The sequence below is a fragment of the Talpa occidentalis genome, unplaced genomic scaffold, assembly GCF_014898055.3.
Source record: "Talpa occidentalis isolate TD23 unplaced genomic scaffold, MPIMG_talOcc4v2.1 talOcc4.11, whole genome shotgun sequence".
In the NCBI taxonomy this organism is placed as follows: Eukaryota; Metazoa; Chordata; class Mammalia; order Eulipotyphla; family Talpidae; genus Talpa; species Talpa occidentalis.
This window is the reverse complement of record NW_023601104.1, coordinates 93,185,913-93,211,570: the sequence shown is the minus strand read 5'-3', so window position 1 is coordinate 93,211,570 and position 25,658 is coordinate 93,185,913. Positions and strand designations below refer to the sequence as shown.

At 53.9% G+C, this 25,658-nt stretch overlaps 1 protein-coding gene and 1 long non-coding RNA gene across 12 annotated transcripts in view; both read left to right on the top strand.

Annotated features, from left to right (window-relative positions):
* The window catches only part of PPP2R5C (protein phosphatase 2 regulatory subunit B'gamma), a 92,546-nt gene that overhangs the window by 6,912 nt on the left and 59,976 nt on the right, over nucleotides 1-25,658 (top strand). For 6 of the 11 annotated variants that reach the window (XM_037503886.2, XM_037503893.2, XM_037503887.2 and 3 more), the window contains exons 1-2: nucleotides 3,780-4,106; nucleotides 5,626-5,788. In XM_037503886.2, the coding sequence (XP_037359783.1) occupies nucleotides 3,921-4,106; nucleotides 5,626-5,788 (349 nt within the window). In that variant the 5' untranslated portion in view covers nucleotides 3,780-3,920. Of the gene's footprint in view, nucleotides 1-3,779; nucleotides 4,107-5,622; nucleotides 5,789-13,513; nucleotides 13,697-25,658 lie in introns of those variants that run through there. The other 5 variants (XM_037503895.2, XM_037503894.2, XM_037503892.2 and 2 more) reach the window with 4 other exon arrangements.
* Nucleotides 5,795-11,495, top strand: LOC129145306 (uncharacterized). Its single transcript, XR_008550657.1, has 3 exons — nucleotides 5,795-6,797; nucleotides 6,977-7,197; nucleotides 8,026-11,495. It is a non-coding gene; the product is annotated as an uncharacterized LOC129145306 (long non-coding RNA).

Sequence of the window (25,658 nt, the reverse complement as noted above, 5' to 3'; positions counted from 1 at the left end):
AGCCGAGACCAGTGATTTGGCCCTGCCCAGTCAAACACCACCTAGCACTTCTGGCTGTGAAGTCTGAGAACCAGGGTGTCTGCTTGGAGGGAGATGCCCATTTAGTCCAGCCATCCTCGCATGCGAAACGTCTAGGACGGGGCTCAGTCTCAGGCCACTTGCAGATTCCGTTGCTTGAATTAAATGAAATGTCCAAGAATGCGGAGACCCAGCCGATATTGTGACCCTCCACCTGCAGTTTCCTCTCTCCAAACACTGGGGGCTGCTGCCTGGTTGTGTAGGAGTTAGGGGCTGGGAGCTGTCAAGTAGAGGCAGCACCTGGCCACGTTCTCCTGAGCCTAGGGGAGCCCCACAGTCCTGCTTCCCTCAGGCGGTGCAGCTCAGGGCACAGGCTGCTGTGAAGGATTCGGAAGCAGCCTCCAGCCCCAGGCAGACAGTGCCCTTCTCCTCTGCACCTCCATGTGCTGCCCTTCCTCCCCCTCTGAGCCCCAGCACCCGCCCTGTGAGCCCCCACCCTGCGTTCTTCTTTAAGAGGCCCTTCACAGGGAAGGCCCAGCTCTCACTCTCTCAGCATGGCTGCGATTTGGAAGGGCTGATGGGTATTCCTGGTGGTTCATCTGGTCCCCAAGCTGCGTGATGGGGGCATTCCTGCTTCCTAAGAACCCCACCTCCCCCGGGGGCACCCACTTTCAGGAACTTTCAGTAGAAGGAAAAGCTCAGGCATTTGACTTGGGTTTAAGAAATAACCCGGAGACAGAAGTGCAAGGCCAGGCACATCCCGGGGCACTGCTCACCTTGTGCAACTGCACACAACTCCATTCCAGGCATGGGGGACAGGAGGAAGTCGTCTGCTTCAGGTTTCACCCCAGTCAAGCGCCTACGCAGCACTTCTTTAGAGAATCCTTGTGTGATTTCAAGATACAGCCCAGTGTTTACTTAAACCAGGAGGCATACCTGTCGCTTCTCGCCATTCAGCCCAGTCACCCCTCACCGTCTCTGTCCACCCACCCACCCACGTATGCCCGGCACTCCGCTCGCTGTGTGTGGCGTCAGCCCTGAGAGGGCCAGGGCTGCCTGCCTCTGTGGTGGTGACCTGCCCCCTGCACCGGTGAGTGGGAGAGGTCAGCAGGGGACCCAGGAGAAGGGAGCCCCTGGCTCTGCCTGGGATGGGAGGGGGCCTCTCCAGACAAGCACAGACAAGATACCGTTTTAAAGACATGCAGTAAAATACACGTAAGACAAAATGTACCATTCGTTTCAGAATGTTCTCCTTACTCTAAAAGGAAGCCCCTTGCCTGTTTAAGCAGTGAGGCTTCATCACCCCCACCCCCACCCCAGGCCCCTGGCTTTCTTGATCTCTGATTTTCTTCCCACAGCCATTTCAGGTAAATGGAACCAGAGTGTGTGCGCAGAAGCCTCTTCAAGGTCCGTGCCGTGGCCATGTCAGCGCTCTGCCCCTTTCTGTGGTTTGGAATGGAATATTCCAGTTTGGGTAGAATACGTTGTGTTTGGTCATCCCAGCCTGGTCATGGAGAATACCGCCTCAGGGAGAGCCAGAGTGTGGGTTTTTGCTTGAGCTCGTTTCGTTTTTGCTTGAGCTCGGGGCGTACATCTAGGAGTGGGGTTGCTGCGTCGTGTGTGACTTTATGTTCAACCTGCCAAGCTGTTTGCCACAGCAGTGCTCCTCATGCCCTCCCCCGGCGTGTGGGGCTCTGGTTTCTGCACATCCTCCTGACGGTTGTTGCATCACAGCGGCTTGTGTCACACTTCCCCAGTAGCCCCAGTGCGCTGGCCATTTGTGTGTTCAGAAAGCTGTCCATCAGTCCTTCACTGCTTTTCAGCTGAGTGGTTTGTCTCTCTGTCGTCAGCGCTCTGAACACATTCTGGACCCGGGACTCTCACAGGTGTCTGGCTTGCAAGTCTTTTCTCCCATTCTGTGCATTTTCTTTTTGCTTTTTTATTTTAATTTCTCAGTTCTTTTAATTTTCTTAATTTTCTTAATTTTCTTTGTGTTCATTGATGCACAAAAGTTGATAAATTCTTGAAGTCCAATTTTGTTGTTGTTGTTGTTATTGCTTATGCTTTTGGTGTCATAGCTAAGAAACTCCAGTCAAATCCAGGGTCATAAAGATTTCCTCTGTTCTCTTCTAAGAGTTTCAGCTTTCACACTTAAGTCACTGATCTGTTTTGAGTTACTCTTTGTATAGGGTGTGAGGTAGGGATCTGGCTCTCTCCTGCATATGGATGTCCTGGTGTCCCAGCACCGCATGTCAGAGACACTGTCTTGTCCCTACTGGATGGCCTTGGCTGAGTCTTGCTCCTCTGATCTCAGGGTCTGTGCTTATGCTGGGGCCATGCTGGTGAAAATGCTCTTTAAGGAGTACAAGCAGCTTGGGATTACTGGAGAGCAGAATGTGTCTGTGCCTGGAAGCAAGGGTGTGAAGGGCAGGATTTAGGAGTCAAGACCTAGGTTGTAGGAAGACGACTTGGCAGCCCCTGGACTGGTGGCTGTGTGAAGGCAGATGACACTGTCCTGCTCCCAAAAGTCCACATCCCCTTGTAGTAGCAGACACAGGGTCAGAGCATGGCGCTCCTGAGCCAGGGGCCTGACAATCGCCAGGGGTGGTTGTGTCTGCGCGCTGGCATGCTCCAGGTCTCACTGGCATGTGAGGTTGAGTGTTTGAGTGTTTCCAGAGCTGGGGGGAGGGGAGAATCCTGGGAAGAGGCAAGGGCATTTCATGTCCAAGGGACAGACGTTGGAATAGGACACAGAGCATCCATGAGCCTGAGGGCGCCTGGGAGGCCTGCAGGCATGGTGGGCCTGAGCCAGGAGTCTGGAAGGGCAGGGCAGGCCAGGGCAGCCAGAGACTGGCCTTGAGTATACCCTGAGGAGTTTGGATGCTCCTGTGGGCAGTAGGGAGGCACGGATGACCTTTGAGTAGAGAGGAGTCTGACGTCGGCCTTAGGAAGAAACATCTGGGCAACAGACTAAGATATGGTTGGGGAAAAACCAGGGCAGCTGGGTTGACTGTTGTCTGGAGGCAGCGGCTGCTTTGTTAAGATGCCAGCTCCAGGCTGCCTTCCTTCTCAGAGGTCAGGGAGGCAGGGTGAACCCCCAGAGGCCCATTCTCCACCTTTGGCAGTCCTTCCTACGTGGCCAGCGTGGTTTTATACAAACACACATACTCACACTCTCCTTTCCTCACATGTGGTTATTTTGAAGCAAATCTCAGTCTCTCATCTTGTTTGTAAATCTCGGCCGTGCTGTGTCCTTCAACAGACCTGCCCGGCACACCCGAGGCAGCTGCCCTCCCTCCTCATACCTGCCGTCCCGGGGCCAGGGCGCAGCTCCTGTGTGGTCCTAACTCACCGCTGGTCTGGCGGGGCCCCTTGAGTTTGAGTGGGCACGTGTATGAAGGGTGTGGCTACCAACTGAGGCCAGATTCCCCAGGGGACATTGGGCAACCTGTGGGTTGACACTCCGGGGGGCGCGGGACCTGCGGGCGGAGTGGGCCAGGCTGGGCGTGCTGCTCCACCCCTGCACAGGCCTGCACTCTAGGTCCGCAGGGCTGCAGGTGGGAACTGCCGTCACTTCCCTCAGTTCTGTGTCTTGTGGTTACACCCCTGAAGGTTAGCGCAGTCCCCTCTCCCCGGCATTGCCAGGAAACGTGTGGTTAGACCTCAAGGCTTGTCCGGTCACGGACAAGCAGCCTCCCTTGCCACAGGCTCTCCCCACCTGCTTCCCCTCAGCCCTGCTCACCTCTCCCCACCTTCCCCAGGTGCTCTTTCTAGAACCCCAGTGGGCACGGGGGTCTTCCTGACCAGGGGCTGGCGACCTGCTAGAGAAGGCTTGCAGACAGTAACCAGGAAAACCAGAGAACAAGTCTTGGTGAGAGTCACGGAAGAAGAAAAGGGTCAGCATGGAGAAGAGGGAAGAGGCGGCACCAAATGCCATCTGCCTGGACCAGGTTGCCCTCTGGGCACTCAGGCTAGGGGCACATCCAGCTCATCCTGTCCTCAAGCCCGGAGGCTCCTTGGTGGCTGTCAGCGAGATCCCTGCACTCCAGGGCTGTTGCCTAGCCCCTATCCTGTCCATCTCAGAGCAGGCAAGTGGGAGAGGATTCTCCCCGCCCCTTCAGCCTCCACTGTTCCCCTCGGCTCTTGTCGTCCACTTGGCCTGCAGGCCCATGCCATGGTCCCCCACGACTCTCCCTTGGCTTCCAGCCACCCTTCAGACTCTCACTAAGACTAGCGGGCTCTGAGGCAGCTCCAGCCTCACTGGGCTGCAGCCGCCTTTCTTGGGGGCATCCAGCCTTGGGGAATTCGTGGAAGACAGGCGTTATAGTGGGGTTTAGGGAAGCAGGGTTCATGCATTCATGATCAGGTGGGAAGAGTGACAATGCCCCAGTCAGAGCCCAGGAAACCCCTGGCTTTTTGAGGAAGAAGCTGCAGACTGAGGAAACGGAGCCCCGCCCTCCTGGCTCAGACACCACCTGCTGGGCTGAGTCTGGCCTCTTGGGAAGTCTGCCCAGCCCCCTGAAGCACCTTATTAGAAAGCAAGCAGCTCTTGTTTCTTAGTGAAAGTTGCGCTCAGGTATGAGCATGTGAATGGGGGGCTTGGGTTGGTGCTCGGGGAACCCTGCATGCCTGAGGAGGCCTGGCCCGGCTGTTTTCTGGACCAGGTGGGCAGTGGGCGCTGGCCCTGTGGGCAGACCCGAGGATCTGCCGGTGCCCTGTCTGCGGGTGGCTAGCTGACAGGCGGGCGAGCACAGCCTGTCTAAGGCCCGTGAGGCTCTGGGGTTCTGCTCAGCCGCTTCTACTCCAGCTGCTGCCGCTCTGCTTGCAAGTCGGCGCAGAGGGTAGGCGTGTGTGTGGTCGGTGCCATGCACAGGGGTGCACCCAGGTGGTGATGAGAGAGCACAAGTGGAGATGCCAGAGCCGAGGTTCTGTCAGCCTTCACTGAGGGCGAGGGCTGTGGTGGGGCAATCCCAAGTTCTCTGAGGTAGCCGCCGTGTTCGTGTCCTGTGCCTCCAAATTTAGTGGCTTAAAAGAACACAAACTTATGTCTGTAATCTGGGGACCACAGTCTAAAGGGAGGCTGTGGCTGCACCATGTGGGCAGGCTGGTTCCTTTCGAGCCTCTGCAAGAAAGTGCCTTTCCAGCTTCTGGACGCCACGCACTCCTTGGCTGGGGCTCTCCCTGCTGCTCCAGGCCAGCTCCAACTCCAGGCTCTGCGGCCTTGGCCTGTGCTGTCGAGACCCGCACTGCTGCAGCATCCTAATGCCCCTGTTGTCGGCCCTGCGCAGGGCCCCGAATCTCTTCACTTCAGGGAATTAAGGAACCGGCAGGCTCCGGCACTAGGACGTGACCACCTCTGGGTCGCTGCTGAGCTGACAGCATCGGCCTGTTTGGTGGATATTTATAAGTCAGAAGTTTGGTGGAAAACATGAGGTGTGTCTGTGTCCAGCGTTTTGAGGGGCGTGCTGTCTGGAACCCGGGGAGAACAGGAGTCAACGTCACGTGGAGCTGGCCTGGAGTGAAAGGCGTGTGTTTTCTCCATCCTCTACTTGGGCCGTGGCGACGACTGCCCGGCATATTCACGTGTGTGTTTTTATTTGGAAGCAGATTCCCAGCAGGAAGAACAGCCTCGCTGCGCCCCCGCCCGCAGTGTCCAGTAAGATAAAAGTGCCGCTGGCCCAGCCCATCTTGAAGAAGGAGAAGCGGCAGAACTCCTCCCGGTTCAGCATCAGCAATAACAGAGAGCTCCAGAAGCTGCCGTCCTTGAAAGGTAACCGCTCAGTTTGCCTCTTAGTGTTGGATTTCCGCTCGGGGAGGTGGCACTGCGGTGGCAAGCCTGCGGCGTCTCTCCTCCCTCACTGAGATGCCTGGGTTGCCTCAGCTTACCCAGCTGACGGTGTCAGCGCCACTCAAGATAAGATCTGATCGTGAGTGTGATACAGGTATACACTGAAAAGAAAGAGGGAAGCCTTAAAATCAGTCTTGTTAGTTGTCATTATGTAACCAGTCGTGCATGGTCCCCCCCTCTCCTCGCTCCATCCACGACTGGGAAGCAGTCACCATGCGGAGCCTGGGCCTAGCAGAACCATGACCTGGTCCTTCACTGACGTCCTCCATGGGCGGCCAGGTGATCTCACCAGGTGTTCACTGGAGTCCAGTCAGGAGATGACGCTCCGTGCATCATCCCCCGCAACAGAACAGACGCCCCTTTCCTTCTGCAGGTGTTCAACCCCTGAGTCTCCAGTTGGAGATTTTGAAATTGAAGGAAAATAGGATAAGGACCCTAAAGTCAAGTGGGATCCCTGAAAACTTTGTTTGCTAAATTAACACTAGTTTTACTAAATAAAGAAAACGTCATGTTTTTGTGCCTTACGGTCATCACCACGGTCTTTGAGGTGAGCCGTCAGGGTGAGTGAACTCAGGCGGAGCCCTGCCGCCCACGCAGGGGGCCAGGCACAGGTGGCTGTGCCTGTGGGCCGGGAGGCTCGGGTCCAGGGAGGCACTACTGCCCCTGGCTCACGGGAGCCCAGCCCACGACTTGCTGCTGCCTCGGGCTTGAGCTTGGCCTTCAGTCGGCGAAGCTTTGTGGCAGGCGGCACACACCCGGGCATTCTGATGGGCCTGTCTCCCCTTCCCCCTTTCCTCCACCTGGAGTGGCAGTGCCTTCCAGGCGCACTGCCCACCATCTCCTAGGCCCTGCTCAGGAACGCAGGGCTTGGCATCAGACAAACCAAGCCCCACTCTGCCGGAGCCCACATCCCAGGCCGAAGGTGCAGTGGGTGAGTGAAGGGAGGTGCATGGGGCCCCTCCTGCCAGCACCCCGGTGGCCGCTGGGTGGGCCAGGCTTCTCTTAACCATTGCTGATCCCCCAACAGCTCCCCCAGCATGGCTCCCTCCCCTGAGGGTGAGTGCCCCAGGCCCCACCACATCCATGATCTCCTCCTTCATCTCCTCCTAGGTGGCCATGCGGCCTCCCTCCAGGTCTGAGCCTGTTCCCAACCTCGTCCCTTCCCTCCTTACCCCTGGTGAGGGTGCCACCTGCTCACCTCCGGGGGGGGTGAGCATTGTGAGAAGTGTGAGACACTCAATGTGAGTGTGAGAAGAAGTGTGAGACACTGAGAAGTGTCTCGTCCATGCCGGGGGAGCAGCACGTGCCTTGGTCACCCCGGCTCTTCTGAAGTATCCTTAGATGCTTTGTGTAGTTCAGAAAAAAGGAGGAATTGGCTGGAATTATACTGCAGTTACGTATTAGTTTGGGCAGACTGACCCCTTCGTGACACTTCCCGTCTGCGAGGCTGATACAGCTCCTTTATTTTCCTCAGTCTTGTTTTCTGGCTTTTTTATAAGATTGTATTTTCTTACAAGTCTCTGCCTTTCCACTAAATTTATTCCTCAGTATGTCGTTTCTCTCACTCTTGTGACTGGGTTATGTATTTTCCATATCTGCTTCGAATTAGCTCTTGTTAATCTAATGAAAAGCTGTCTGTTTTTTAAGACTTTCTTATGCTCTCACTCACCGCACTACCACTCGCAGTCACTTTCTTACCGGAGTCGAGTCTTGCCATTTTTCTTCTGACACTTTTATCTCTCTGCTAGCTGCCCTGGGAATGAGCTGTACCGTTCACCGCGGCCACGCACAGGAAGGGAGCAAGGAGCAGGGGTCCTAGTGAGGCTGGTCACAGGTGGCAGTGGGGACTGGGGGCTGGAAAGGGGTAGTGTGTCCAGGGGGGTGTTGGTACCCAGCAGTTGGCAGCATGTCCCGCTTAGCTGCTACAGGGAAGGGGTTAACACATAGGTACACTTGGACCAGACGTTACTGCCAGCTCATCCTTGGTTCGCACTGGCTGAGTGCCAGGCGCAGTGGAGGGGCTGGGCCCAGAGGAAGAGGACTTCCCAGAGGGGTGAGCAAGTGGAGACCCCTTGGGTGGCCCCACTACACCCCGCACTGCCATCGAGGGATTGTGTGTCTCTGATACTCTTGTTCCTTGACGTAGCATCTCACCCCAGTCCTGCTTGGGCCCCACTGCCTCCTCCTGAGTGCCACACTGCCCCTAGGGTGGCACCTGTGCATTCCCCTGACACCCGGGGAGAGGGAGTTCATTGGCGCCCACTTGACCAGGTATCCCAAGCGGCCTCTGTCCAGTGCTGACTGGCCCCGCCCCCAGAGAAGATGACAGCCGGCCCTGCGCCACTGACCTGGCTGCCCTGTGTGCCTCCTCTGGCTCACCTTGCTCCTCAGTGCGGGTGCCAGAGAGCTGGTGGGACACGGGGAGGGGTGCGTGGACCAGAGCCATGAACAGGTTAGTCCATCACTGGCTCCTTGAGACAGGGAGTCAACAGCCTCTAGTTTGTTGGTTCAGTTTGTTGGGCCCGATTCAGGCTAATTTTTGTTTGTGTGCTTTTATGTACATGATTTCATTGATGCCCCACAATCTGTCTTTTGTGTCATAGTTTTTCCCATCACGACCCTTTGTTCTTAGCCTTTGCCTGAGAGGCAGCCTTCATTAAGGGATTCTCCCTGCAGAGCTTAATCTAGATGTCTTCTTAAAAATTGTTACTTTAAATTGCCATGAAAGTAGCATGTCTATCTTAGCAATATTGAACATCCCTGAGAAGTTTCTGAAAGAAGAAATGCCCGTGGCCGTAAGCACTCAGCAGTGGCTGCTCTTGACGTTTGCTGAGTATTTCTTGTTATGCTCACGCTGCTTCTAGAAAACTACATACTGCCCTCTTCATTTATATTTTCGTTTCGTAAATGTATTATGATGCATGTATTTCATGTGGGATAATCCCTTTGACATTAAGGTAGTTTCTGGCATTGTAAACTCATAAATAAAAATGTGATGCTCTCAAAAAGAACATGTCCCTGTTAGGCATAAACTTAACCAAAGAGATAAAAGACTTATAACACTGAAAACTATAAAATTCTGCTCAAAGAAATTAAAGAAGTTATCAATAAATGGAACAGTATGCTCATGGAGTCAAAGACTTAAACTGTTAAGAAATTCCCAAGGCCATCTGTAGATTCAGTGCAATCCCTGTCAAAATCCTAATGAAATTGTTTTCCCTTCTGCTTCGCCCGCTGCTCCCCTCAGCAGTATCTTCGGTCCATCTGCCTGTTCTGCTCCCCACTCTGTCTCTGGTGAATCCTCTCACCCTCCCGCGCCTCTAACCTGTACCCTGGCTCTTGTATAAATAAATCTTTAAAAAAAAAAAAAAGAAATTGTTTTCCAGAAAAAGAGAAATCCATTCTAAAATTCACATGGACTGTGAAAGGACCCTTGATAGCCAAAGCGATCTTGAAGAAGACAACCAAAATCAGAAATCGTGGATTTCCTGGTTTTAAATTGACTGCAAAGCTGCAGTACTCAAAACACCATGGTACTGGTATACAAGCCAACAGATTATGGAGAAGAATTTCTGTAACTCAAGACCCACGTGCATGAGCGCCAGAGGACAGCTTCACACTAGATCTGTAGGGATTTCCTGGAGATGACACCAGCTCAGGCAGCAAAAGTCAGTTGATCTCATCAGAACTTAAAAATATCTCTGCATCAAGGACAAAATCAGCAGAGGAAAAAGACAGCCCAGAGAATGGGAAACAAATCTGCAACTCATATCTGACAAGGATTCACATGCAGAACATGGAAGGAGCTCCTCCAACATAACAAGTAAACAAGCACCCCAATTTAAAAAGGAGTGAAGGAACGGAGTAGATATTGCTTCAATGACAATATACCAGTGGTCAGTAAGCCCATGCAAACATGTTCATGTCACCAGTCATGGGAAAATGCAAATGGAAACCACAGCAAGAGACCACCTCACCCTGTTAGGACATTGGTTATCCAGCAACCAGAGGGCACCAAGTTGGCAAGGATGTGGAAAATCTTGGACACCTCATGCCCCATGGGAATGTGATGATGCAACCACTGTAGAAAACAGCATGGCAGTTCCTCAGAAAATTAAAAATAGAATCCCCACGTTGTTCCGCAATTCCACTTCTGGGCATATTCTCAGAAGACCTGAAAGCAGGGACTCAGATACTGCGCACCTTCCCCCCCGGCAAGTTCAGCATGGCTTTACTCACCACAGCCAGAAGGCAGAAGTTCCCCAAGTGCCCATCAACAGAGTGGACAAAGCAACATGGTCTGTACTGGGTGGAATATTACTCAGCCTTGAAAAGGACAGAAATCCTGACACAGGCTGCAACATAACTGAACATGAAGGACACTGTGCTGAGTGAAATAAGCCAATCACAAAAAGTCTAATACCACTGATTACAATTCTGTGAGGTCCCTAAAGCTGTCACATTCAAGGAGAAAGAAAGTAGACGGGCTAGGGGAGGCGAGGGTAGAGGAGGGGGTGTCTAACGGAACAGTGTCAGCTTTGCAAGATGAAAGGGGCTCCGGCGCCGATGTTGGGGTAGCTTTCCCAGTAGTGTGGATGAGCTTGATGCCACTGAGCTGAGCCCTAAAAATGGCCAACATGGTCAATTTTATATTATGTATATTTTAGCTCACTTTAAAAAAATAAATATTTTTAATGCGATGCTCACTCGCAGCTGCTACATTTTTAGAATGGGTTCCCGGAAGCACGATTACTTAAGCAAAGAATCGACACATATTGCCAGGTTCTTTTCCGAAAGGCTCGCATGGTTGGTAGGTTGGCTAGCAAAGCTCCACGTCTTCTCCAATATTGAGCAGTTGCCATTTTTTTTAAATGATTGTGGAATTGACCGGAGAAAAAAGACCTTTCCATGCAGTTACTGATCAGTTACAATTGTCTTGTGAACTGAACCATGTAAATAGTAGCTCTTGTTTTTTCCTAATCAGTTATGATATCAACTTATACTTGTGGCATTTGTACTTGCTTTGCTTTTCTGGAAGGAAAATACAGAAATTTGTAAATCTTTAAACGTGTGCAGTATCCCTCAGAGGTTCATTCAGTATTTTTAAATATCCTTTTTTAGCTTGAAAATTTATATTCCCTTTCCTTTTCTTCTAACACTCTGGCAGGGGGAGGCTCCTTGGATTTTTCTATTTAACTAACCATCTCAGCCAGCTTTTATTTTGGTCTCAGGTGAAGACTAAAACTGATTTTTCCCCACATACACCCAGTCACGTACACCCAGCTAGCAAATCTTCCACCCCTTTCCACTGGTTCAAGACGGTTCTTCACCGCGACCCTCACCTGTTAGAAGTGTGTGTTGGCTTGGGGCTGCACTTGGCGCCGTCGGCCTCCTGAGCTGTCAGTGGCCTAAACTCACAAGCTCTGTCGTCCGCAGGAGGAGCCCTTCTTGTTAGAAGTTTTCTTCTTACCTTTCTTTCTTCCAGGTGAACTGAGAATCATTTTGTCAAGTGCCCAGAAAAATAGGGAGGCTCGTCTGCATTTTGACTAGAATTGTTTTAGATCTATAAACCAACTTGGGGGGAAATTAACATCTGTTTATTTCTAGTACTTATGCTTCCAGTTGAGAAATATACCTTATCTTTAATGTGTTCAGGTCTTTTATTTCTCTCCCCGTGTTGCTTATTTGTTTATACTTTAAGGGTTTTTTCCCTCAGTGATTTCCAAATTACAGTCTTTGCATTCTTTAAAGAACTACTTTATATGCATAAGACTTCAAAAACGTGGGGGGAATCACTCCTAAAGTTGAGATCCTTTGACCTGAGATCATCAGGAAAGATACATCAGCAGGCGTCTTCGCTTTTTCTTTGGCTTCTAGTCTGTGTTTCATATAAAGATTCCGGCTTTCCCCCCTTATTGCTGCTTTCCAGCTTGGCAGCACCGTCTCGGGAAGGGCACATTTCCCTGTCCCAGGAGAAACACGGAATTGCCTGAGAGCAGAGCACTCTCTATCTGAAAGCACAGGTCTGTGGTCAGCACCTGCTGCTGGGCCCCATGCAGGCCCCCTGCCCGCCACATGCCTAGTTGCACTGAGTCGATCTGTGTCCCTCCTGAGGGGGCGACCCCCAGGAGAGCCACCCTGTCCGGAGCTGACCCAACCCGAGGGTCATCAGCCAGAACCTGATGCTCAAGACAGACCGGAAGCCAGGGCTGGTGCACAGCAGCAGTCTCATGTGGGCACCCCCTCAGGAAGGGGAGCCCCTTGGCCTGTTACAGATGTGTGTTCCCCCCCAACCCCAGCCTCCAGCCCTGCAGGACCCGTGCACGTAGGGAGGGCTCCGGGTCACTTTCATTTTCTTAATGGCTATTTTAAGAATTACATTCCTGCTAGTAAGGGAGGACTCACCAAGCACCCCGGTTCTGTGCTAGTGGTTCGCTCGTTCCCTGAAATGTGCAGCGTGCCAGGCCCACAGATGAGGCTGCTGACCCCAGTGGCTTTGGTGGTTCCTGCTATTGTGAATCATCTTTCCCAACCAAAGGGCTTTTGCTTTTGCTCCTAAGTGGGGCAAATGGAGAGGGGGAGTTGTGTGAAGAATTATGAAGATGGGCCTGGTTTGGACAAGTCTAGATGTGTGTGTGAAGGAGTGAGGAGATTTTTCATGCACTTCAATCTTTGGTAGCTGTGGACACTGCCGAGGTGGGAAGGGGCCGCACCTCCCGGCACTTCAGCGCAGAACCCGCCTCTCCTGGGGCAGCTGCGTGCCTTTCCCTTCTCTAAAGCTAAGAGGTTGAGATCTGAGTAATTGTCTTAGTCCCCATAAAATGTAGTTTTTAATTTTTTTAACTTGAAACAAAATACCTGAAATTAAATATCAAATGTTTTCATCTGTGAAATGCAAAAATAAACACTGCATTTCACTTGATAGCTTTTTTAAAACTCGCCCCTTGCCAGGTGCTGTGAGTACCTTTCATCAGTAGCACTTTCTGTCTATTGAAGATAAAGCAGCTTTCCTCGCAGTATTATGTTTCAGCAAAGGTTTTCCAAGAAAAAGCCTGCATGTGGCATGCCGTGAGAGCCTGACTGGTAGAGGACGGTAGCCGGAGTCCACACTAGAGAATCGAGTCGTGGACTATTTGAATAGTTATTTGCCTTTTAAAATAATAAATAAAACTGGGTTGCCCAACAGCTAAATATGATGCATATGTTGAGGTCACTGGAACTGGAAGGTGAGGCTGCCCATGTTGGGGCACGATGCCTGAGAGGGGTCCACGTCGCGAGAGGCTGACATGTGCAGCTGGCGTGGAGCATCCGCACACTTGGGGGGCAGCCCCCTGGCTCACTGCTGCTGCCTGGTGGGGCTTTGGCGTCATCCTGTCGTCCCCCCTCCCAGTGGGAGCGCCCAGGGGCTTCACCCTGAGGTGCTAGGCCCTGAGCCCCAGCCCGCCCGCCCTTCCCTGACACGTCCCGCCCCTCCCCACCTGCCCCTCCGACCCCCCGCGCGCCGGCCCTCCCCCTCCCCCTCCCCCGCCGACCCTCCGGGTCCCCGCCGGCCCGGCCCTCCCTTCCCCTCCCCTCCCCCGCCGGCCTCCGGGTTTGAAGCCGCCGCTCGGGCCAATGGGCGCCGCCGACGTCACGCGCAGCCGCCCGCCCGCCGCAGCGCTCGGGGAGCCTCTTTTAACTAAAATGGAGGCTGGTTTCTCGCCTTGAGGAGCGCGCCGCTCTCCGCGGACGGCTAGATGTTGACATGTAACAAGGCGGGCAGCAGGATGGTGGTGGACGCGGCCAGCTCCAACGGGCCCTTCCCGCCCGCGGCCCTGCTGCACATCCGAGGTAAGCGCCCGCCGGCGCGCCATTGTGCTTCCGACGGGGCCGGGCCGCGGGCGCCCTGCCCGGCCCGGCGCGCCGGCCCCGGCCCCGGCCCCGATGCCGGCCCCGGCCCCGGCCCCACCCCGCCGCGGCCCGGGGCTGGTCCGCGCCCGCCCCGCCGCCCGCCAGCTGGAAGCGGCGCCCGCCCCGCCGCCCCCTCCCCGCGCTGACGTCAGAGGACGTGACGTCACGCGGCGCGGGCCGGCGGGGGCCCGGGCGGCCGGGGGTCGCGGGGCCGGGGGGCCGGGCGCCCCCGCCCTGCCCGGGGCGGCCCGCGGCGGCCGGCGGGGCGAGGGCGCGCGGGCTCTGGCGGGGCGGCCTCAGCGCGAGCGGCAACAAGTTTGCAAACTGCGGGGATCACTTCTGGGAACCCAGGGCCTCGCGGCCCGGCTGCCCCTCCCCGTAGTCGGGCTTTGACAGGCTTGTTCCGTAGAGTTTTTGTCATAATGGGGTGAAGCAGAACATGGACGCGGAGTTTCGTCAGGTACAAACGCATCATCTCGCAGCTCTGCCCCAGCCGTCAGGCGCGCCTTCCCGGCCGCCGGGCCAGGGTGGGAGCCGGCTCTGCAGGTGACTAAGTGCATGACTAAAATGCCCGACAAGATTCTTCAGATCCTAGGGTGTACCCGGGGAGACAAAAGCCCGAGCACCCGGGTCTGTTGGAACAAAATGGGGCTTGCTTCTCTCCGTGGCCTCATTACCGAAACTGGGGACAACGAATGCCCGCAGTGACCAGCCTGCAGGTCGTGCACCCAGGAAACAGCACATGTTGGCCCCTGGCGCCTCAATATTCCAGCCCCTGCCGAGGAGCAGAAAGACCCCAATTAGTTCTTACGCAGCACTGGTTAGCAGGAGAGCCCTTTCCTGCGTATAAAAATGTATATTTTTATACTTTCAAGGTGTCTTTTTCTGAACTAAGAGTTGTTTTGGCTTGTGAGTTTCCAGGTTTATTGACACTTCATGCACTTGTTAATTGTCAAGCTAGGACTCTATTCTGATAGGTCTTTGGTTTTATGTCTTACATTGCGCTGCCTTTTTTTAAAAATGTCAAGACCTTATGACCCCTTTGGATTTTTTTTTTTTTTTTTTTTTTTGCTGTGGGTTGAGTGGTTGGTGGTTTGCCACCCAGTCAGGGAGGGGAAAGGTAATGCAGGGTATTAACCTGCCAAAGACCCGAGTTTTTAAGAAGGGGTAACCTTTAGGGGCCTAAAACTAACTTCTGATTCATACAGAGTACTTTTGAATTTCAAGACTTGGCAAATGCTTGATTTACTCACCAGGGGCTCTTAGAGCCTGAAGGACAATGTGAAGCTTAGCAAAACTGGTTTTATTTAGATTGGCTTGTAGATTCCTGACCAGCTTCACCTCCAGTCAGCAGCTCTGCAGCGTGTGCCCAAGAGCGCGTTGGTGGAGAGACCCAGGCCTGGCAGGTGAGGGTGCACGCCCTCCCAGCAGGGACACATCCCAGCCCAGGCCCAAAGGTGTGAGGGTGGCCCCAGCCGCTTTCAGCCCCAGCAGGTGTTGTGTTTCCTTCAGAAGCTTTTCTTAAAAAACCTCATTTGAAAATAAAAATTGTGACTGTTAGAACCTTTGACCACAGGATTACAGTAGTGGTTTTTCACAAAGTCCGTCTGTTTCAGTGGTCTCTTTTGTATGACAGTTGGGTGCCCGGAGTGCATGTCTTCATTCATTTCACCAGCCCCTGCCCAGCCCCTGCCCCCACCTGCCCAGCACTGTCCTGACTGGGCACCTGGAGCAGGTGGGTCCCGGCCGCATCCCATGGAGTCTGCAGTGGACACTGTCCACCACCAGAGCAACTCGGAGCCCCGGCTGGCTTGACAGCTATTTTCTACTACCGGTCTAGAGTCTGTGATTGATGAGTGAACTGGCATGTTTTGAAGAAGTTCAAGTGTGGGAAGGACTTTCGTTTGAAACTTAGTGCGAGCTTTTCTGTCTGTGGAAGGCCAGCGTCATGGAACTTGATGGCTGTAAATTTAGCTCGATGACTTAAATCCTGCACTTGCAGCGCTGTCCAAGAGAGCCGTCTGCTGTGGAGGGGATGTTCCCTGTGCTGTCCGCTGCTGGCCCAGCCTCTGTGGCCACTGAGCACTTCTCGTGTGGCTGAGCGCCGAAGACCTGGGGTTCTAGGTCTGTAGCGTCGGGCAGCGGGGTTCAGGCTGGGAGGGACAGGCGTTTTAGACCAGGGCTGGGAGTAAATATTTGGGATGGCAAAGGCAAAGGCAAAGGCAGCCATGGTCAGCAAGTAAAGGACAAGTCATGACCGCCTCGGGTTAAGTCTCTTTAGAAAGCAGGTAGCAGCCAGACCTGGCCCAGGGGCACTTTGCCCACCCCTGTTCAGACTTGTCCTATGAGTGGGCTTCACAGCAGCTTTCCCTCCTCTCCGTGGCTTGGGTGTGGGCACTAGCTCCCCACCGCCCACCCCCGCCACAGAGAGCTCTCAAGCAGGTGCAGCCAAGCCCAAAAGATGTTAATGGCAGAGCAGGGAGCAAAAACTTGTCTTTTCCTAAACCCATTTTCTTCCAGGGAAATGGAGGACTGATCTCAAAAAGTCTCCCACAAGTACTTCCTGAGCCACAGTTCGCAGTTTGCCTTCCTGATTAGAAACGCGCAGGTGCTGGAGGATATGGGTTCACACCCCTGCCTGGGGGTACCATTTGCCCCCACTGCTTGGTGGTGGCATTTACCATCACCCACACATGGTGAAGCTGGCCGGCTGGGACTACTCAGTGAGGCCCCGAATAAGACTGTCTGCCCCCCTCTCCAAATCCTCTGGGCCCCCCAGCCCTCTGTGACCCCAGTGCTCTGGGAGCCTAATCCTCTGGACCCCCCAGTGTTGTGGGTGCCCGGCCTTCCAGGCCCCCCAGTCCTCAGGGCACTAGCGGGCAGACTTTGCCCTCACCTCCCAGCCTGCAGACTGTGGCTGTCTGCAGGGTGGAGCTGTTCACCTGCCCTGGAAGCTGCTCCTGTGATCCTCCGAGCAGAGGAGTTTCTTTTGTGTTTCTGAGGGTGGGCGTGTCACCAGAGTAAGGGGAGGGAGCCCGTGCCCCTTTCTGTTCATTTCTCTTCTCTCAAACTTGGGCATGACATTTGCAGAGGCTCTTGTCTGGCAGCAAAAGTTAAACTCCTAGAATTTTTTTTCATTGAAACGTGTGATCAGCAAAGAAGGGACAAATAAAGGGGGAAGTTAATAGCCCAGGACAGGGCGTGTGCTTTTGAGACCCAGGAAGAGGACAGGCCTGCGCACTGCACCGGGTGGAGCTGCTCCATCCTGCCTCAGGCCACTCCATCCTGTCTTGGGCTGGCACTGGTCTTCTGCCCACAGGGCTGACTGGGGTGGACCCCCTGGGCCTAGTGCTGGAGCCTGGTGCCAGCCCAACAGGGCCTGGGGTTCTCCTCTGGTGCCCTGCCTGCCAGCCCAGGCTCCAGAGCTACAGCTGGGGACTGCCCCACAGGCGAGGCATCTGTGCAGGTGGCCCCACAGGTCTGGAAGAGGAGGGAACCCTTTGCCTTGAGCCAGGGTGGCCAGCATCCGAGCCAGGAGCAGAGACAGTGGGCTCCAGGGCTCTCTAGAGGCCACAGCTGCCTCCTGACTGAGCTCAGCGCTGCCAGGGAGAGGAGTGTCGCTGTCCAGACTCAGGTGTGGTTTGAGGGCGCTGGTTGGCCACACGTGCACGTTTCTGGTGTGGGAGAACGTGCCCCTCTCTTGAGCCTCCCCGAGCTGGGTCCACCTTTCCATTCCTTCCAGGCTTCCAGGGCCTCTCAGCAAGGTGCTCCCGCCTCGGTGAAGATGGAGCTGTTGCCCCAGCCACTCTGGCAGTGGCTGGGCGTCTGTTGCCTTCCCCACCATCAGTCAGAGGTCGGGATAGGTTGCAGGAGGACTGGCTGAAGCCAGGGCCCTGGGCTCACTCTGTGCTGCCTCCCCTTCCCTTCAGGGGACCCCGGAGAACTCGGAAAAGTCTTGAAAAGACTTCAGCTGAAGGTGATAGGCCCAAGTAAAGTCTAGTTTTGTTTTAGGCTTAAGTTGTCGCAGAGTTACTGATGGGAAGTTATCACCGAGTCAGTCCAAAATCAACCCCCTTCTAGTGCTGCTTTTTAACCGCGGGGTTGGAAGAAGTGAATGCTGTGAATGAATCCCTGTTGGATCGTTACTCTAAAAAACAAAACAGAGCCTGTGGAGACTTTCCTGAGGCCGCTGGAAAGCACTGACCCAGGTGCCAGGGGCGCTGTGGGGTCTCTGCAGCCCTCTGTGTGCAGGAAGGTGCCGCAGCCTGGGGGTGTCCAGTTCTTGTGCCAGGCAGGGTGACTCCTTGGGGGCAGGTCCTTCTGCCCCGCCCACCCGAATGAACTGACCAGGTAAGGGAAGGTTGGCCCCTCAGCACCAGCCTGCAGGTCTCTTTCTTGATAACTCCCTGTGGCTGCTCCATCTTACCAAACGGTTCTTTTGGGGTGGATACCTTTTTGGATGTTTATTGTTATTTTTTATTGGTCTTAAATTGTAACAGCCTTTACGGCACATTCAAAGTTAAAACTCAGGTTCCCTCAGCTCGAGTCTAGCTGGCAGGCACTTCGTGGGCAGGGATCTGAAACCCCTGAGAGGTCTCCGCCCTACTCTGCCCACCATCACTCCCTCTGGAACCCAACCTGTGGCAGCTGCTTGCGCCTGGGGCCTGGAAAGGGGAGGGAGTGGGAGGAAGCTGACCTGCCTCTGTGGGCTTGGGAGGTTCCATGGGTGACTGTAGCTGCCGTGGTGGCAGGAGCAGGTGTGCACAGTGCGGCCCGCGTCTCACTGGGATGCGTGGGGGCTCCACGCTGGTGTGTGAACCATGACCTGCGTGTGCTCTGGAGGCGGAGCTACCCTGCTCGTCCACTTGACGCTCACCTCTCTGCCTCTCAGCCACTTGCCAGGCCTTGCCCCCCAGCCCGTGCAGTTGGCTTGTCACTTCTCCCTACCTCGAGAAGCTAGCGTGCGTGACCCTGGGGTGGGTGCTGGGTTGTGTGTGTGGGTTGTGTGTGAAGTAGCAGCCGCGAAGACTGTGCCCAGGTGGTCTCCAGGCCTCCAGTCAGGGTGGTCTTCCTTACGTAGCCCCTTCCCTCCACCTGGGGCCCAGTAGTCAGCGTTTGCAGCCTTTGCTCCCTCTCCCCATTTCTAACTCTTGAAAGAAAGTTCTAGCATGACGCTCATAAGGCGTTCTATTTCTAGAAGTTGGGGATATTATTATCTGTGATTGGCTTCACATGTCTTCCCTTTAGTTATTTTTACTTTGTTACCCTTTTTTTGTTTTTAATGTATTTTTTTTAGTTTTTGTTTCTTTTTTTAATTTGTGGTGTTATTTTGTTGTTGTTTCTTTTCTCCTTTAAATGTGAATGCAGCTCTTGGTGCTTTCAGCACTTTAACTTCCAAAAATTCAAGAAGCTATTATCAGATCGCGTTACATTAAACTCCACCGAATTCCTTTTTGACGCTGGGATTTTTAAATCGAGATAGTATTTGTGGGATAGTATCGAGATAGTATTAAGTGGGATCGCAACTGTAAACTCAAAATCTTGGTGTTCAAAGGTTTAATATTATGTCAGCTATAGTCTCAATGACAAACCTCGATGTGTGAAGTTCTAATATCGTGGGATTTTCAACAGAAGGTGGGCTGGTCGCGTTGTCTGGTTAGGTTCTCTGGCTGTGGTCGCCGATGGACATGAACCGTCTCTACCCGCCCGGGTTCGAGTCAGCCGCCATGATGCGTGCCGGTGCTGTCTGCACGGCCTGTGTGTCTGCAGCAGCAAGCTGGTGGCTGCCCTCTCCGCACAGTAGAACATTCGCAGGAGAGAAGCGTGTCCCCAACTTCACAGCACGGTGTCCATGGGCCCTGCAGTCGCCCAGAGACTGTCCTTGTGAGTCTGCCTCTCTCTCCCTGTCATGGGGCCACTGTGGGCAGCCGCAGGGTGCGGGCCTCCTGCACAGAGCCAGGCCTTGTGGCCACTGCTGCTGGCTGGTCTGACGGAAAGCAGCCTTGTGAGTGAGACATGTTGGTCCCCTGCGCTCTCGCCCTTGCTCGTCTACCTCTCGACCCGGCTGGGAGATGCCAGTTCCGTGCCAGAGCAGACCTGCTGAGGGGAAGCGGTGCCTCTGTCTCTGGGAGCAGTGTGGTCACCGGAGAGGACAGGAGGCGGGCGACCTGGTTTACTGAGCCAGAGGTGTTCCAGACAGCTCTCTTTGCCGCTCAGCTCCCCTTCTGGCGTGGGGCAGGGAACCTGAACCACCCCCCCTTCCCATGAACGTGGCACTCGTAATGCCTTCAGCGAATGTGAGCACAACTCGAAGAAGATACCCCACGTGTGGAGGGCTGTGGGGACCCCCTCTTCCCATGCATGCCCGCACACCCGGGCAGTGCACTCAGCGAGGCAGCTGGCGGCCCCCCCTGTCTTCAGGGAGGTCAGACATCGGAGAGAAAAGCCAAAGGTGACAGTGCCATTGCTCCTGCTCATTTGAGGGGAAAATAGTCATTCTCTGTGATGCTGATGACTGTGAGATGAGCCTGCTGTCATTTTAAATGAATTAAAAAGTAGGCGCCATCACCTGCAGCCTGGGGACACGGAGCGTTCACCCCCCTTCTCTGACCTGCAGGCCCTCGCAGCACCATTCACACCTGGGCCATCTCTCCCACTGGAGGTGACGGTTGGCCCTGCTTTCTGTGAAGCCTCTGTCTGTTCTCTTCTTCCTCTAAAAAAACAAGTAGAAAATGCCGCGTTAGCTAGTCAGTGAGCAGTGGCGTCAACAGCCTCTTGGGCCACAGTGGGGCCATGGGGCCGCAGGCCACCGTCTCTGGAGCCCGCACTCCCTTCCACCTCTGTCCGCTTCCTTTGTTCTTTTTCTATTTTTTTTCTTTGTTTTTTTTTTTTAATTTTTTTTGTTTCCTTTGCTCTTTCTCTAATCTTTTTTCAAAAGCTGGTGCGCATCCAGCCAGCTTTACTCTTTTTTTTTTTTTTTTCCCTTTTTTTTTACAAATAAAGCTAAATTTTCTCCCTGGCCTTATCCACCAAATCAGGTGTTCTGGATTCTGCCGTGTATTCCCACATGTTCACACGGCCTGTGAGCAGACTGTGGCATAAATGACACTGTTTAGTCACAGAGAGTATGGGGTTTTTTTCTTTATTGCTTAAAAAATATTGACATGAGAGCAGTTTTAGAAGCTTAGGCATTGGACAAGTTCTCAGTATCTGGACAGCTGTCTAGTCTGCGTTCAGAGCGCCTGTGGGTACTCGCGTCACCCTGTGTCCCGCTGCTGTCTGTGCTGAGCACTCAGCATGGGCTCCTGCCACTAGCACCCCCTTCGGGACGAGGCGGCATCTAGAGGTGGTGGGGCCGGGCACCGGGGCCATCCTGACAATGCTGCCACGCTGCACCCGCTTCACAGGTGTGACAAGTGGTTGCCGGCTGCGTGGCTGCCGGGAGACCCATTTGTTGCCTGTTGGGGCCAGGCCCTTCCTGTTGCACCAGCTGCCCGAAAGTGGGCTTGCCTCTTGGGCTTGACAGCCTCACTGGCTCTTCTGTGCCTGCTTTTTATTTTTTTTATTTTTTTATTTTAAAGATTTATTTATTTATTTATACAAGCACTGGGTACAGTCAGAAGCATGGGAGGGAGAAAAAATTCACCAGAGCGGGGAACAGAACAGGCAGAGTGACGAAATACACTGCTGAGAGGAGCAGCGGGCGGCAGGAGAGGTCTGCACACCATGTGGGACCCTCACCCGGTGGCCGGGAATCGAACCGGCGCTGCAGAGGCTGCGGGCAGCTTCTCAGCCCAGTGCTCAACCGCTGCACCACCAGAGGAGGCCCTGTGCCTGCTTATAAAACATCTTACTAGATGTTGTTGATTTAGCTGGCCAGGCCTTCGCCCCTCCTCCACATCCCTTCCGCATCGGGCCCCATCGTACCAGCGTCTAGAGCTGTCAGGCCCGGTCTTCCCGACTGGGTCCTGAATTAGTACCTGAACCTTCTAGGACCTGTGGATCCTTCATGGTTTTAAATGCATTTGATTAAATTACTTATTTTTAAGGGAATTAAGGGAAAGGAGTAGGTTCCCATCCCAATCCAATATTCCTAAGGACAAAAAGCACATCATGAGAACAAGCAATTTCCTCCTTGTATTTCACCCTCCGTTCGGAGAGACGCTGTGTGGGTGGAGAGTGGGAGTGACTGTCCAGGGAGCTGTGGTTTGTTTTTTTTTTTTAAGAACCTCATCAGTGCAGCTGCTTTTTCTTTGCAGTAGAGGCATAAATGTCTTATTGAAAAGGTGTTATCTTAATCTTAAAGTTTAACTTAAATTTATACTTTAAGTCAAAGTTAAAGATGATGTCCCAAAATTTCTAGATCTACCTTCCTGCTTTCAAGAGCTCTTCTTACTTCATTTCTTTGCAGGTGAGGCCTTCTGGTGTTGGAACGCACCTTTTCGGAGGCACATAGACTTTCTTCTGTAGGGTGAAACTTTTTTTCCCCAATCGTGCGCAACCACTGTTTGCAAATCCTGCATTTGATTTTTGTGTCAGTTAAATGTAAACTTTCAAAATATTGATCTTAATCTTTGGTGTTAATTTTGATATGAGCTGCAGTTACCAGTGGCCAGTAAAATGGACAGCAACTGTCCTGCCTGCCAGACTGGAAAGGCACCGTGCGGGGCGTTTGTGTACAGCAGACTGTACCCCGTGGGGCCAGTGCCTTCCTACGGTCTTGCTGTTTGCTGTCACGTAAGAGTTTCAACATTTGCTCATGTGAGCCTTTTCTCTATTTTGAAAATGTAAGAGAGCCTTGAAGTGAAATGTTAGCTAAACTTGGAGGGGCAGGGAACCAAATAATTTTTAATATCATGCTTCACATTTAAATGTTAAAAAGCATGTTCATCAAGTGTTCTTTGGCAGGAAACAGGGACTTACCAGCCTTCACTGCAGCCTCCACAGGTCAGAGGGCTGGCCCAACACCCCTGCTCGTGCCACTGCTTGGGACTCATCTGGGGTGCTAGGCGGTGCCTCATTCATTCTTCCCGAGGGTTTCAGAACTATGGATCCTGAAGAAGCCTTCAGAAGGCCAGTCTACAGGGCACTGCGGCCCTCCCCTTGCACGGCTGGGCCTGCCCCGAATGGGGGGACTGTCGTCGTTTGTCATTAGTGCCCCGGGACCTTCTTCATCTTCAAAGCTCCTTGCAAGTGCTTATTAACTGTCTCTGTCCTAGGAGGTGGTGCACGGGTGTTATTAGTCCCATTTTTACAGTGTGGAAACCGAAGCAGAGCAGTGCCCGGGGTTCCAGAGGGACTGGTGGCAGACTGGACGGGCCTCGGGTGCTCTGACGCAGCTCTGCTGTTGGTGTGCGTGGGGCTGCGCTGGCAGGTCCCTTTATCGCCCAGATCTGCCTGCCCGTCCTCTGCTCTGGCTTGCTGACAGAGGTGGAGCGTGCCGCTGGAACCAGGTTAGTTGGTCTTATGGTATCATCTAGAAAAGCAAGAGATGCAGATTCTGGGTCATGGAGGTAAGGCTATACCTCGGGGGTTTGTGGTCAGGGTTGAAATGAACTCAGTGGGGCCTTAAACTGGGCTTGAGGGCCTGGCCTGCCTTGAGGGCGTCACGTTGAAGCTGCTTTTTCAGCAGAGCTGGCGAGAATCTTTCAGCACTGACCAGAAATGTGCTGCTGGTTAAGATTCCTCGTGAGTGATTCTTAGAATTTAGTACCATCGCCACAGATCGCCTTCCCCGTGGCACCGGGCGGGCTTGGCGGGGAGGGGCTTTGTTCATCTGAAAACTGCCTATTTGGGCACAAACATTTGTCCCAGGGAAGCAGAAGTGACCAGGACCATTTGTTGATGGTGGGTGCAGCGCGGGGATGTTTATCCTGCAGTAAGGTGAAGGTGCGGGAGTTCGTGTTTCTGCTCTCTGCAGAGCTCTGCCCGCGTTTCCTTCCTCATGCTTCGCTTCAGGCACTCGCATGCTGTCATTGCTGTGGCGCTGGTCACATGGCAGCAGCCTTTGCTGTGCCAAATAAGGTTAAAATTAAAACTAAAATATTGTACTTAATTATGTTCATTTCAAAAAGAAGGAAAGCTTTATGGAATATACCAGGCACAGAAGGAGGAACGAACTCTAGCTTTGACTTTCTATCTCAGGCCTTCCTATGACTTTGTTTCATCCCTTTGACAAATTTTCAGAAACGCCTACACTGGTGGTAGGCGGTGGGGCGGTAAGGAGGAGATAGCCCCCAGGGACAGGGGCAGAGTCCCACTAGGCAGCTGCCAGGTGGGTCCTTGGTGGCCCCAGAGGGCCCTGGTCTGGTGGGAGAAGCAGGAAAGAATCCCGGGAAGGGCTGATGTAGTGAGCGGTAGTGTCTCTCCCTGGACAGCCGACAGCGTCAGAGAGCTGTGGTTACAGGTTGCCAGGCAGTGGTGCCGCCTGCCACCCTGGTCACTCAGCAGGGCGGGGGCGGGTGGACGGCAGGTGCGGGCCAGCTCAGACTGCTGTGGCGGTCCCACAGTGAAGCCCAAAGAGAGCTGAGAGGCCGTGAGCGATGCCACTGGTGGAGGTTGGGGGTCACCAGGGGTGTCGGAACCAAGTGGAGATGCCCTCTAATTACAAAGTTAAAGAAAAGTAAGGGGCTGCCTTAAAAGTAGGGCGGGGACATAAACTCCTTCCTGATTCTCACTGCCAGACCAATGGTCGGTCTCTTCCTGTGTCTGAAGTGAATGTCCTGCTTTCAGCCACTGTGGCCTGATCATTCGATTGTAAAGGCCGGGTCACGCCTTGGGCTTGAGATTGGCCAAGTCCTTCTCCGCGCATGCATGCTCTCGGCATTCTGGCTGCAGTGGGGGGACAGGCGGGTCATTGCTGACTGCCTGGCAAGAAGGACCTCGCTCGGGTGGTGTGGTTCTGCCCAGCTGACCTGTCGCACTTGGGTTTGTGTCTTCAGTGAGCCAGTTTCACTGTATTCAGAGCACTGTCGCCGTGGGTGACTGGTGGCTGCTTCTCATGCGTGAATTGGTCAAAACCAGGTCAGCAGGTCAGCATGTGCAGTGTTGTGGTCGTGGCGGTGGGAGGGTTTCAGAAACCTCTGGAGCAGGAGGAAGGTGGAGGAAGGCGAGGAGATGCCTAGTGGCTCTGGTTTTCCTGGTGGTGCAGGAGGGGAGGCCCCTGAAGAAAACCCAGGGAGAGCCAGAAGGTGGAATACGGGGTGCCAGCCGAGCTAAGGTCGGGCGTGGCCAGTGTGGCCCTCTGACCAGGCCCCAGCAGAGGCCTTGGCAGTCTAGGGACCAGCCCTTTCCCACCAGGTATGTGCCAGACCTGCAGGTTTTTTCTCCCAGTCTGGGTTGCCTCCACGCTCTTGAAGTATCATTTGCAACACAAGAGTTTTTTAATTAATTTGGTTGACGGCCACTGTCCCTAATTTGCCCTTTGCTGCTCATGGGTTTGGTGTCATAGCTGAGAAACCATTTCCTAACACAGAGATTCACTCCTGTGTTCTTCTGTGAGTGTCATAGATTGAGCATCTATGTTCGGTCCGTGGTCCATTTCAAGTTCAGTTTCATGCTTGGTGGCAGGCCCAGCTCCCGCGTCATTCTTCTGCGTGTCGGGATCCAGCTTCCCATCGCCACTGGTTGAGGAGGCCGCTGTCCCTGCAGAACCGACCCGGCGCGCTCTGGACGAACAGCGCAGAAAATGCGTGCGCTTCCGACGCTGCTTCCTCGGACAGTGTGTCTGCGCCGTGGCCTTGACTGCTGTAGCTGAGTCAAAAATGTTAAAACTGGGAGGTGCGAGTCCTCCAGGTTGTTGTTCTTTCTCCAAGTAGTTTTGGTGTCCAGGGCCAGCTCGTCAGTGCTTCTGCCACTTCCCGCAGCAGAACAGTGCTGCCCAGGCTCTCCTGGCCGCCCCCCA